Below are 12,650 nucleotides of genomic sequence, written 5' to 3'. Positions count from 1 at the left end.
GGCGGTGCGGGGGCCGCGGCCGCCCCGGCCATGCCCCCCGGAGCCTGAGGCCCGCGGCCGCGGGGCGCCCGCAGCATGCGGAGGATCCGGCGGCTGGTGCATCTGGTGCTGTTCTGCCCCTTCTCCAAGGGCCTGCAGGTACCGGCAGAGGGAGGATGCGCCGGGATGGAGGATGCGGGCTCGGGGATGCGCCGGGCTGGGGGGATGCGCTGTGATGGGGGGCGCGGGCTCGGGGATGCCCGGCTCCGCATCCTGGCACCGGCCGTGCACAAAGGGACGCTCCGCCTCTGTCCCCCCGACGCCGGTGCAAGGAGCTGGGGGCCGGGCAGCGGCACCTCGGGGGTCTGGAGCGGCACCGCGGGGGTCTGGAGAGGCACCGGGGGGGTCTGGAGCGGCACCGGGGGCCGCAGCGGTTGCATAACCCGCGCCGCGCTCCGCCGTGCCGGAGCCGGGGAGCACCAGGGCAGCCCAGCCGGCAGCCCGCAGCGCTGGGTGAAGCCGCCGATGCAGCAGGGCAGGGATGGCTCCTTCCTTCTCTTTCTTTCTTTCTTTCTTTCTTTCTTTCTTTCTTTCTTTCTTTCTTTCTTTCTTTCTTTCTTTCTTTCTTTCTTTTCCCTCCTCTTCCCATCCCTGAGCTGCCGAGGGGCCGGGCACCTGCCTCAGAGCTCCAGCGATTCTGGGGCCAGGGATGTCAGAGATGCTGGACTGGGTGTTTTCTCTGCAGCCGTGGGATGAGAAACCCTGACTCTGGCAAAGATTCTGGAGCAGAGGGGTTATCCCAGAGGGGATGAGGGGACATGGGAGGGGTACCCGGTGGGCAAAGGGTGCTGGCAGGAGGTGGGTGCAGAGCTGGGACTGCTGTGAGACAACCCCCGTGTTCCCAGGGGAGCCGCAGGGATGGAGCAGGATTTTGTGATGCTGCGTCCATTTTGCCTTTGAAGTCGGCTTCAGCCCAAAGTCACTTCCAGTTCCTCCAGAGTCACCCTTAAACTAAACAGAGCAACTCTCACAGGGTAACACCCTTTGCTGCAGGGAAGGCAAAGGGGAGAGAAACCCCTGTGCCTTGAGACTGAGGCGTTGGAGGAACCCTGAAAATCCAAAATCCAAGCAAAGCTCGGGGGAACCTCTCATTGAAATGCATCCCCCACTCCCACGTTTCTTTCCACCATTTAGGGGATGATGAAGCCAGTGCTCCCCCTGCCATGCTCAGGCCACAGTCCTGACCCCCTTCTGCCACAGGAACATGATGGATTCTAAGTCAGCATAAGCAAAAAGTGACATTTTGGCTTTTCCAAGGTTTTCCAAGACATATCCCTAGTGGGAATTCCCTGGAAGAGCCCCTTTGCTGAGGGCAGGGGGCCTCACGCACCCACCCTGGGCAGTTTTGTGGGCCTGCATTGCTGGGGGGGATCTCAGAGTCTCAATGTGTCTGACTTCAGGGCCATGAGCTGGTTCTCAGCCACCCACACTTTGCCAAGTCCTGGCCGTGCTTGGCTTCTCTTTAATTTAATTTCACGTTAATTAGCAGTGCCATTGCTCGACAGGCAAACCAGGCACCCTGGCCCGCTTCACACTTCGGGGTTTCCAATTAACGGAGAAATGTCACAATCTCAAGGCAGACCTGCCTGCTCTCACCCTCACCTGCCCATTCCTGTGGCTCCCAGAGCCCTGACAGCTCCTGGAGAGGGGCTGAGGAGGAGTTTTGGGGGTGGGAGTGGGTGTGGGCTACAAGACCCAAGTGAGGATCCCTGGCAGGTTTTAAAGGCACTGCACCCACTCAGATCCAGCCCTATCCCAGCAGCACGCTGTGGTCTCACCGCTGTGGGGAGAGAGGACGGTTTGGACGTGGTCAAAGGCCAAGGGATCTGTAGAATAATCTATAGAAATGGGATGGAATGGTTTGTTTAATGCAGGGATTCAATCCCTGCCCTTTGGAACTGCCGGGATCTGCTCCATGTTACACGAGCCAGGTGAGCAGCCTCTCTTGCGGGAGGCCAGATGGCAGCAGCGCTGCTGTGGCAGGGTCAGGGGGAAGAAACAAAGCCAACAAAGCAAAATCCTGCTGAGAGCCTCGGAGCTGTTTGCACAGAGCATCACCCGGGAGCTCCCAGGTTTGTTACTCACCCGCTCCCTCGCAGGAGCTGCTGTTGGGGGCTTCCCCTGCCCGTGGGGCTTTGCAAGGGGGGGTTCTGCTGAGAGGGGTCTCCCCAAACAGGAGCAGAGCTCTTGCAGCCCCACTGGGGTACCCTGGGCTTGCACAGGGGAGGAGAGCGGGAGGATGTGGCCGCAGCTCCCGGGGATGCTCAGCATCCAGCTCCTTGCAGCCCAGCCCTGTAATCCCCCTGCTTTTAGGGAATTTTAAGTGACCTACTTGCAGCAGGAGTTGCATAAGAGACTGATGAATATATATAAAAAAGGCTGAAGGTTTCCCCAGCGCTCAGGTCGGTTTGTGTGGCAGAAGCCGTCCTTGGCCAGCTGCCGCTGCCCTGGGCAGAGCCCTGCCCTTCCAAAAGGGTTTCAAAAGCGTTTCCTTTCCCTTGCAGGGCCGCCTCCCGGGCGTCAAGGTGAAGTACCTGCTGGTGGTGTGGCTGGGCATCTTCGTGGGCAGCTGGGTGGCCTACATGCACTACTCGTCCTACTCCGAGCTGTGCCGCGGCCACGTCTGCCGGATGATCATCGTGAGTGGCAGCACAGCCCCGTGGCTCCTGTTTGGGGTGTTGGGTGAGCTGGGCTGGGGGAGCCCCATTTCCATCCTCCAAGCCCCAAAGCTGGGATGAGGAGCCCTCCTGGCAGCTGCTGCCCTGGTGCCGTCCCCGACATCGCACGGAGCTCGGAGCGGGAGGGGTGACCTTACCCTGCCAGGGCGGCGGTGAAACAATTGAATGAGATGTCAGAGGGACGCAGCCAGGGCAGACGAGGGCAGATCCGTGTCTGTGCAGATGGAGCTGGAATGTCAGGGCAGGGAGCAGGATCTGTGGGCAGGGACAGCATCACATCAGATCCCCCAGGCTCTGCAGAGCAGGAGGGAAAACGGGAGCAGTCAGTCCATGGTACCTCTCTGTGACTGCTGGTGAGTCCTACAGAAAGCACCAGAGCTCCTTGTGGCAGCTTGGCGTGGTGTGCTTTGCCCCTGTTCGGGGTTTGCAGTGGGGTGCATGTTCCATGTTCCCCACGGCATCCCAGCGCGACGTCCCCGGGACGGCTGTGCATGCCCCTGGCATGGGAGCAGGTCTGAGCCCAGCCCAGGCGAGGAGGGGGAGCTGGGCTCTGTCAGAACGAGCCTCGTTGATCAATCCCTCAGCAGAGAAGGGAGGCAGGAATTGCCATAACAACAGCGACGATCGTTTAATTTGATTTTCTGCCTGACTCCGACTGCGGGGTCTTGGGCGCTAATTCCTGCTCGGAGCTGGGGCTTCCAGACGCCGTGTCTGGCCGTGTCCCCTGTGAGCAGCTCCAAGGGTTAATTCCCATCCACAGCAGAAAAGAAAAAGGGAAAAGATGCAGCGAATGTCTGCAGCTCCTGCTCCCAGCCCTGAGGCTGCCGTCCCCTCGCTGAGGAGCTGCAGAGCTGCAGCCTCTCCTGCCCAGGGACATCTCCAGCTCCAGCCCAGCTGCGGATCAGAGCCACCGTCTGTCCCTGTCCCTGCCACCCCCTGGACTGGGGCCAGCCTGGTTCAGAGCAGGGACTGCTGCTCTGCTGGGCAGCCTGAGCCTGTGCACCCTCATCCTCACCCAGCTCCATGCTGCTCTCTCCTCCAGCCCTTGGAGCTCTCCCAAATCCCTGGATTTACAGCAGCAGCATCCAGGAACAAATCCCTGAGGTCCCTCCAGCAGCACAGGGGGTCCCTGCCATGCCAACCCCACCATGCCCAGGGCACTGAGCCATCCCTAAGGCCCAGTAGAAATCTGCCCCCGCTGAGCTCCTTTCTCTCCTTGCCCTCCCCAGTGTGACCAGTACAAGAAAGGGATCATTTCTGGCTCCACGTGCAAGGACCTGTGTGAGGAGCGCAGCCTCCTGTTCCAGCACTGCCTCTCCTCCTCCCCCAGCCAGCAGGTAGGTCTGTGCCCCCCACCACGGCAGGGGATGGGCACCCCCATCAAACCCTGCAGCTCTCCCCCTCAGCCCGACCTAAACCAGAACCCAGCTCCCTCCATCGCTGTCCCCCTCCCTGTGCTCCAGGTTTACAGAGGGCTCTGGAGGGACAGGGAGGTGATCATCAAATGTGGCATCGGGGACGCCCTGAGGGCCGACAGCCGCCCGGACTCTGTGCCCAGGAGGGACGTGGTGCTCTTCAACAAACCCACACGGGGAACCTCGATGGACGAGTTCAAGGAAATGCTCCTCAACTTCCTGAAGGTCAGTGCGGGGTCCTGTGGCATCAGAAGCACCAATTGTGTTTTTCCTTCCCTTCAAACAAGAACTCCTTCTGCCTGTGCCCTCCACCCGCTGCTGGGTGCCAGGCAGGGCTCTGTGCCATGCGCTGGATTAGTGGAGAAAAACCTCCATTCTCTCCCAGGAATTCTTTTTTTGTGAGATTTCAGTAGCAGCATCCCTGGAGGCTGCTGTGCCACGGCTGTGGGTGGTGTCTGTGCTGGGCAGAGCTGATTTGGTGGCCCTGGTAGTTACTCCTGTTGGGGCTTCTGCAGCAGTGGTGGGGTGGCAGCTCTGGCAGGAGGGTCTACAGCAGCCCTGAGGCTGGTAAAATTCTGCTGGAGCTGGATCTGTCCATGCTATGGTACTGGATTTTCTGCAGCGTGGTCACCATTTCCTCCTCTCCCCAGCTCAGTTCTTTGCTCCCCTGGTTCAGTTTTGTGATGTGACACCCAAACATGGGGAGCTGTGAGGGTCTGATGCCTCTTCTTGTCCTGTTTGCAGTCCAAGTTGGGGGATCAGCTGTCTCTCCCCGCTCTGGTGAGCCGGATCATCACCATGGCAGACGTGAACCGGGACGGGAAAGTGTCCCTGGCAGAGGCCAAATCCATCTGGGCACTGCTTCAGCTCAACGAGTTCCTCCTCATGTTCTCCTTGCATGAGAAGGAGCACACGGCCAAGCTGCTGGGGCACTGTGGGGACCTTTATGTCACCGAGAAGATCCCGCACACCTCCCTCTACGGGCTGGATGTCCCTCCTTTCCTGCAGTCCCTGCTGCCTTCCATCGTCCACCAGCTCATCCACCAGTGGTTTGCGCCAGCCTGGCCCCGGCGCGCCAAGATCGCCATCGGCCTCCTGGAGTTCGTGGAGGAAATCTTCCACGGCACCTACGGGAACTTCTACATCTGCGAGAGCAGCCTCAGGAACGTGGGCTACAACGACAAGTACGACTTCAAAATGGTCAACCTGAGGAAGGTGGCGACGGAGATGACAATCAGAGGCTTCCTCAAGGGCCGGCACTGTGAGCAGAACGGGGACTGCACCTACGGGCAGGACTGCACGGCCACGTGTGACAAGCTCCTGAAGCAGTGCAAGAGTGACATGGTGCAGCCCAACCTGGCCAAGGTGTGCGCGCTGCTGCAGGACTATCTGCTCTACGGAGCTCCCCTGGAGCTGAAGGAAGAGCTGCAGAAGCAGCTCCGAACTTGCATGACCCTCAGCGGCCTGGCCAGCCAGATGGAAGTGCACCACTCCCTCGTGCTCAACAACCTCAAGACCTTGCTCTGGAAGAAGATTTCCAACACCAAATATTCCTAATGGGGGAAGCATGGCCCTGGAGTTTCCGATCTGTGAGCTTGGAGTGAGGTCCGAGGGCTGAAGGCCTGTTTGTCCATCCTCTCCCCCCCAGGAAAAACACACCCTGCACAGGGAGTTCAGCAGAGCTGCAGCCCCTTCTCCTTCATGGAAACCAAGCATCATGACTTCCACCACCCAGCAGGATCAGGGATGGGTCGGCAGAGCAGAGCTGGGACATGGCGCCGGGCCGAGCAGGCTTGGGGGAGGGAGAAGACACGGAAAGGGATAAGGAAGCAGAGCCCAGCTGGATGCATCTAACTGTTCCTTGATGAACAGGAAAGCTGTGCAAAGCGATGGGAATGAATCATTCATGCTGTACTTGTCACATCTCCTTTTGAGGAACGTCTCTGATGTAAATAAACAGCTTTTACGTGAATCACACCCCACACATCAATAGCCAAACAGCAGCCTGTTAAGTACCAGCTTGTTTGTGATCTAAAAAGGAGGAAAAGGTAGATTTCCCCATTCAAAAGTCTCTCCTTAAGTGTTTTGAGTCATCTGCCGTCAGATCCAGCTGTCACACAGGAAGCAGATAAGCTGTCTGTTGCACCGTGAGAATTCTTTGGTTCCATTTTTAAGTGCCTGACCCTGACAGTGATGCCATGGCTTGTGTGAGGCTCCCCCCAGCTGCTCCTGCCCCCAGCCTGCAATTGGCGGCACAAGCCATTCCCTCACGCGTCCGACGCCAAGGATAGCTTAAAGGCAAAGGGCTAAACACGAACAGTTCTGACCCCTTCATGTGCTCCGGGTGTCACTGCCCACCACACTCAGAGCAGGGATAAGCCAACCTCTTCGTTTAATTCTCCAGAAACTAAGCTGGGCTTGCCCTGCAGAGGTTGAAGGTTAATAACAGAATAATCCAGTGCTTCTCTCATTATTAAAATGAATTTCCAGGCAAAGCTTTTAGCAGGTCTCCAGACATTTTTTTTTTTGGCTGTGTCTGTACTCCCGGGACTCCAACTATGGCCATTTCTTTTAAATGCTCAGTTATAGCAATCCCACAACTCTGTGTAGGGAGGAAAAGCTGGATGAACTCCCCCAGGTTGCTCTGTTCCCAGCACAGCTGTATTCCTGCTGCTGGAGCACGTGCTGCTTCTCCTGCCAACAATTCCTTAGGGGAGAGAGCATGCAGCTGATGTGCAATCACAAAATAAAAATACACCTGACAGTGCAGCACCAGGGCTGCGAGTTTAGGAGCCCTTTGGGGAGAAAGATCAGGATTTCCTTCTGGTGATAAGGATCCTCATCATCTCTCACCGGGGATGTTTTGGTGTCAGGAGTGCTCTGTATTCAGCAGAGCCACCGGAGCTCACTCCCTGCTGAGGAGCTGCCTCTGAAATGGAATTGGAAAGTTGAGCACTCCTAAGGATTCTGTGTTTGAAGGTTCCTCAGCCTGGACTGGGCAAAGGCACTGCCAAGGTCCTGTGTGCAGGTGCAGCTACACCTGCATGGGAGGGAAAGCCAGGGCTGGAATTCACTGGAATTCAGTAAAGCAGCTCCAGGCAGCCACCCCAGCTCCTCATCCATTGTCCTGCATCCCCATGGCAACCAGCTCCCCTGACAAATGCATTTCCTCCTGCCAGTAGCAAAGGAATTCAATGCCCCTGCCAAAATCCCCTCCTCAGGGCGTCAGAAAAGCCATTTTTCACCCTTCCTTGTTTACTCCCACTAAATCCCTGCTGCTCCCTTCCCTCAAAGCAGTGTTAAAGCACCTGGGAAGTGAAGGAAAACCCTTTCCTCCTAAATCAGAACTTCTGTAAACATCTATGATGAAGAGGCGGCCGCTGTAGCTGACAGACCTGGCCCTGACAGCTAAATTGAAATAAAGACACTTGTGACAACAATTGTTCCATCACCACCTCATTAATCCACACCCCCGTGGCCCTGGACACTCCCAGGAATCGCTGCTGACTCACAGGAATTCTACTCATCACTAATAAAAAGCACAAAGCAAGTGCAGTTTACAAACCACACCGGGATACAGGAGAGAAATGAGTAAAGGCGAAGCTGTTTTACACTCAAATTCCTCCACATTCCCCACAGGAGCTGGAAAAAAAAAGCCAGGATACTCCAAGACTGACAATCTGATCTCACTGGATGCTGCTGCTGCTTCTGCAGCAGAGCTTTGTGCTCAAGGGGATGGAGGCAAAACCTTTAATGGCTTTAAAACAATCCTAAATTCTCGGATCCACAAATGTTAAGTCTTAAATCCTAGAATGGTTAAAAAATAGCATTACTACAAATACGCAGGATAAACCTTTCAGTCTTGTAGGTGGCATCTTTATTTAGTTTTTTTTTTTAATTTAAATCCTTCTTAACCATGTAGAGAAAACACAGATGATCAAGTTTTAGAACCAAACCATCAGACGTGGATGCTGCCAGCCAGTTTTCAGTTGCCACGTTTGTCAGACATTCTGCAACTCAAGGCATGATCTGCAAATTTAAAAAAGGCCCAGGATGTCAGAAAAGTTGAAAAACAGGCAGGAAAAGGGAGCAGTAATGTCAGTACTAATGAGCTAATTAACCCCTGCCATCCAGACTCTGCTGCCCTCCTTGTCTTGGTATTGTCCCAAGATTTTTCACATCCCAGAGGAAATAAAGTTTCATAAAATGAAACCACATTTTAAAGGCTCTGTTACCAGGATTCATAAGGAAACTTCTAGAGAGGGATTTCCTTCAGTCCAGAGCCACAGGAACACTCCCTGCCTGCAAACCTGGGTGGTTCAGACCCACAGCAGGGACAGAAGGACATGGCACAAATTTAGGAGAAGCTCTTTGCCATGACATCAGAAAGGTTTTGGAAAAACATCTGGCTGGGGGAGTTTAGGAAAGGGATAATTTAAGAGCAGGATAGCTGGAGCCTGCTCTGGGTTATTCCTTCACTCCCTAAAAATCCAAGGTGAGCTTGCCAACCTCGGTGCAGAGTCAAGCTATTAATAGTACAGGGAAAAAAACCCATCTGGGCTTATTCCAGCCTTTAAATCCATGACATAAACCAGTCCTTGATGATGAAGGGCTGTGCTGCGTGCAGAGAGATTTTGAATTTCTCTTGAAACCACTTTCATGCAAAAACACTCCTGGTTTTCCACAGCTGAGTGCCAGTAAAGCAATATCCATGGCCCAGGAGTGCTGCCTGGGGAAGGGCAGTTACAGGAAATGCCATCAGGAAAATGTTTGTGGTTCTGCTGTGCCTCACACAGGGAAGTTCTGAAGAGACACTCATTAGCACTCCGTGCCCATGCAGGACCCCCGGTGTGAGGAAAGCCTGATGAAAAACCCCAAACACGGACTGCAGGGTTAAAAGAAGTCAAGAAATTTAAGTAAAAGAGCCACATCTTCAAGCATAACCACATCCCCACAACCTTATTAGCATTCTTTCCCAAAGCCAGTGACTTTTGCCAATTAAAGGGTTCACTTTGCAGGCAGCACCACTGAGGCACCTTTGGCCCTGTAATGGCCATTTAATGAGGTTTCCCATTCAGCACTGCCAGTTACTCACTGCAAAGCCTCAGGGTCGCAATCTCTGCATGCCCAGAGCTGCTCTCACCATCCTGGTGTCCCCCAAGAAGGGACAGTGACACACAGCACGATTTGGATACAGGGACACCTGTATTCCTACAAGCTCACTTGGAGCTTCCTTTGCCATTGTGCCAGCACAAAACCACAGCAGAATCCAACTAAAAACTCACATTGTGCTCAATAAATTCCGTGTTTGCTTTTAGCCTGTTTTACCACTCACACCACCATACAGGAGGAAGTGACATCTTGCCTTGGAAAACACGGCCAGGCACTCACTGCTGCACTGAAGTCAGTTTAGAAGGACTTTAATAAAATGTCAGGTTTTAGCATTAATTTTTGACTTGATTTCTTCCCCCTCACTGCTTTGGTACCACATGAAGAAATAACAAAACACCCACCTTCAATATTTGAGGCACATTCCTGAGCTGTCCTGCTCTCAAGTCACTGCAAGAAGGAAAAATATCTTCAGTTTGGGTTGGTTTTTTTATTGAGTTGGTTTCGCTTGGTCTGTGTCTTTCTCCCCCCAAAAGCCAAACCTGATTACAAAGCTGCATTTCAGGAGATTGCTGATTGCACCTTCTGCTCCAACTCTTGGAAATCAAGATGTTGGAAGTGTTTTATCCATGTTGGGAACAGGGTGTAATTTCCTCCATATGCTAAACCCACACCCAGCTGTTTCTAACCCCATCCGTATTTTGGAAACAACAATTTCAGTGCCTGTTTCCCCCTCCTCCTCCTCCACTGCCAGGTGCAATTCCTGAACCCTGCACAAGCCGAGGTGCCCTTTCAAAGGCAGCAATTAAGGATATCTCACAGGCCATGAAGGATTGTTGAGGGTAAAAATAGAATTCAGGAGTAGAGCTGACACTTGTATTTGTCCTTGTGAAGTGAAGGAACACCCTGCTGCAGTTAAAACTGGCATCATTTCAACTGCTCTTCAAAGGAATTGTGCTCCACCCTCTGCTGATTCTCTGGAGAGAGGAGTGTGGAAAGAACACCAAGCAACTCCTCTCTCCAGGGAGTCAGGATTATTGGAATGAAGAATACCAGAATGTGACATCCCTCACAAGAGCATGTAGTGACAGGACAAGGGGGAATTGTTTACACTGAAAGTTTAGATGAGATATTGAAATCCTTCCCTGTGAGGGTGGTGAGGGGCTGGGATGGATTTCCCAGAGAAGCTGTGGCTGCCCCACTCCTGGAAGTGTCCAAGGCCAGGCTGGACGGAGCTTGGAGCAACCTGGGGTAGTGGGAAGTGTCCCTGATTAAGAGAAGAACTGAAGGACAGTGTCAGCTGCTGCATCCCGTCTACCCTTCACCATTCCCCACTAAAGGCAAGGGAACAGGAAAATCAATCAGTGTCAGGTTGTTGAGCAATCCTGAGAGCTCACAGGGCTCAGAGCACCAGGGAAGACATCGCCTGTTGCTGTCTGCCACCGAATGACACAAACGCGGCACTGCAGCCACGCCTGCAACACGAGCTGGGGCAGGGGCTGGGCAACTTCCAGCACTGCAGCTCACCTCGGTCTGGGGCACCTCCGGCTCTGCCACGGCTCAGGGCTGCCTCTGGAAAAGAGGGAAATACATGGACAGGGTTTAACCACACCCCAAAGCCTGGTTACACGGTTACTGTTTCACTGGCAACAGGGATTTAAAAGAAATAAACTAACAGCACAGGAGTATTTTTATTTTCTGGTAAGATTAAGGTTGGTGACTCCCAGTGTTGTCACCGCGCTGCCACGGGGCTTTACAAATCCCTTCAAGGCATTCTTCTGTGACACAAGTGGTACCCACAGGATCTGATTCTCAAGGCTAAATGATCAGAAACCCACGCGCCACCTCTGCTGCACAGATCAAGCAGAACTTCCCATTGTTACATCCAGATCTCAGAGTCAGTTTTTCCCCAGTCTCCTATGAAGCAGCTGATTAATGAACGATGTCAGGCTATCAATCACTCTGAGTGCTCACGGGGTGCAGAACAAACGAGCGTAGAACATAGCCTGTGTCTCTCTTGCCACTCTCTTGACACAAAGATGCCACAGCAGCCATCTCTGCAACGCCAGTGGCAGGCGGGGGGGGGATAACCCATAAAGACTGAAAAATATGTAATTATGAGTGGATGTCCATCCCCAGAAGTGCTCAAAGCCAGGTTGGATGCAGTTCTGAGCAACCTGGGATAGTGTAAGGGGTCTCTGCCCATGTTCCTTTCCAACCCAAACCATTCCGTGATTCTGTGCTATTTTTAATTACAAGATTTTATCACCTGCTCAGAAGGCAATGCCACAAAGGTGTATGGTGCACGTGGAGACGTTAAACATAACACACCACTTACAGTTAAAAACGTGGTTGAAGCTTGCTTGGGCAGCCTTTTTGAGAAGGATCACCCTTCATTTCTGAAGTCACCCCATCGTGGTCACTTCATTTTTTTGTCCACTGCCAGGCTGAAGAGAGAAAAATAAAAGAAAAATGCTGTTAACAATCGCCTAACAACCTTTTTTTTTTTTTTTTTCTGAAACGCAACATTTACTTGAAAACCAGAGAATTACAACAATTAAAAAAAGAATATCTACTAAAGATTCATTTTAGCTACTGAAATCTTTGAAAACATTTTCCTGAAAACCTGAAAGCCCTAGATTTTCTTCCCTTCTTCAGTGGGGTATATTAAAACATATACAGCTATTTATGCTCTATATTACAACTATATATACAAAATATATCTATTAAAAGATACACTTTTAATGTGCGTGTATGTATGTATATGTATATATGGGCATTATTCTCCTAGTGCATTCCATGATACGCCAGATTTACAGCGCACGTGGCAAGGCCTGGAGCCTCCGGAGCCTCCAGAGCCCCGGGGGCCTCTCCGGGCCGGTTCCGGCCGCGTGGCTGAGGGGGAAGGGCCGTAGCCGGAGCCTCACCTCACTCGGGTCCTCCCGCCGCAGCCGCTCAGCGCCGGGGCCGGAGAGAAGCGGCCCTGAGGGAGCCTCACCATAATATGGCGCGAGAAGGCGCAGCTGTGGAGCCGCCTCAACCAGCACCGGTTTCCTGCGCCTGAAGAACCCAGGGCTCCCCGCTGAGGACAGCGGGAGAGGCCAAAGCTGGTCCAGGTCCCGGTCCTGGTCCCGCTGAGGAGCGGCCGGAGCTCCGCTCCCGCCACCCCGCGCCCGCCGAAAGGGCGGTGCGGCCCCCGCCTCCCGCTTATATAGGGAGAGGGCGGGAGCGCATGCGCGGCGCATTTCCTCCCACGAGCGCCCCCTGCCGGGCGGGAGGACCCAAAGCGGGGAACGGACGGGGCTGGGGACACGGGATGGGACACGAGATGGGGACACGGGATGGGGACACGAGATGGGACACGGGATGGGGACACGGGATGGGACACGAGATGGGGACACGGGATGGG

At 54.0% G+C, this 12,650-nt stretch overlaps 1 protein-coding gene, 1 long non-coding RNA gene and 2 other non-coding genes across 4 annotated transcripts; 1 reads left to right on the top strand and 3 right to left on the bottom strand.

The window, feature by feature from the left end:
- The first annotated feature begins 6 nt into the window (after positions 1–6).
- DIPK1B (divergent protein kinase domain 1B) lies at positions 7–6,634 on the top strand. Its single transcript, XM_042052469.1, has 5 exons — positions 7–138; positions 2,544–2,678; positions 3,947–4,054; positions 4,181–4,357; positions 4,877–6,634. Exons 1-5 carry the CDS (start codon positions 76–78, stop codon positions 5,687–5,689), a joined length of 1,296 nt encoding a protein of 431 aa, XP_041908403.1. The 5' UTR covers positions 7–75; the 3' UTR covers positions 5,690–6,634.
- A 1,352-nt stretch (positions 6,635–7,986) lies between these two features.
- On the bottom strand, positions 7,987–12,434 carry LOC121676228. The gene is made up of 5 exons (XR_006020396.1): positions 12,169–12,434; positions 11,580–11,688; positions 10,769–10,813; positions 9,646–9,691; positions 7,987–8,161 (listed from the first exon to the last, which is right to left on the bottom strand). It is a non-coding gene; the product is annotated as an uncharacterized LOC121676228 (long non-coding RNA).
- On the bottom strand, positions 10,605–10,738 carry LOC121676392. Its single transcript, XR_006020441.1, has one exon. It is a non-coding gene; the product is annotated as a small nucleolar RNA SNORA17 (small nucleolar RNA).
- Positions 11,183–11,317, bottom strand: LOC121676393. Its single transcript, XR_006020442.1, has one exon. It is a non-coding gene; the product is annotated as a small nucleolar RNA SNORA17 (small nucleolar RNA).
- Positions 12,435–12,650: the final 216 nt, after the last annotated feature.

The sequence above is a fragment of the Corvus kubaryi genome, unplaced genomic scaffold (genome assembly GCF_017639235.1).
Source record: "Corvus kubaryi isolate FWS band 111438036 unplaced genomic scaffold, C.kubaryi_AGA036_p1.0 78, whole genome shotgun sequence".
Classification (NCBI taxonomy): Eukaryota; Metazoa; Chordata; class Aves; order Passeriformes; family Corvidae; genus Corvus; species Corvus kubaryi.
This window is presented reverse-complemented; position numbering and strand designations above follow the sequence as displayed.

Excerpts from the sequence above, each read along its gene's own strand:
- DIPK1B (XM_042052469.1), top strand. The coding sequence starts at position 76 with ATGCGGAGGATCCGGCGGCTGGTGCATCTGGTGCTGTTCTGCCCCTTC. Across the intron at positions 2,679-3,946 it reads ACGTCTGCCGGATGATCATC|TGTGACCAGTACAAGAAAGG; the intron begins GTGAGTGGCAGC and ends TGCCCTCCCCAG. Across the intron at positions 4,055-4,180 it reads CCTCCTCCCCCAGCCAGCAG|GTTTACAGAGGGCTCTGGAG; the intron begins GTAGGTCTGTGC and ends CCTGTGCTCCAG.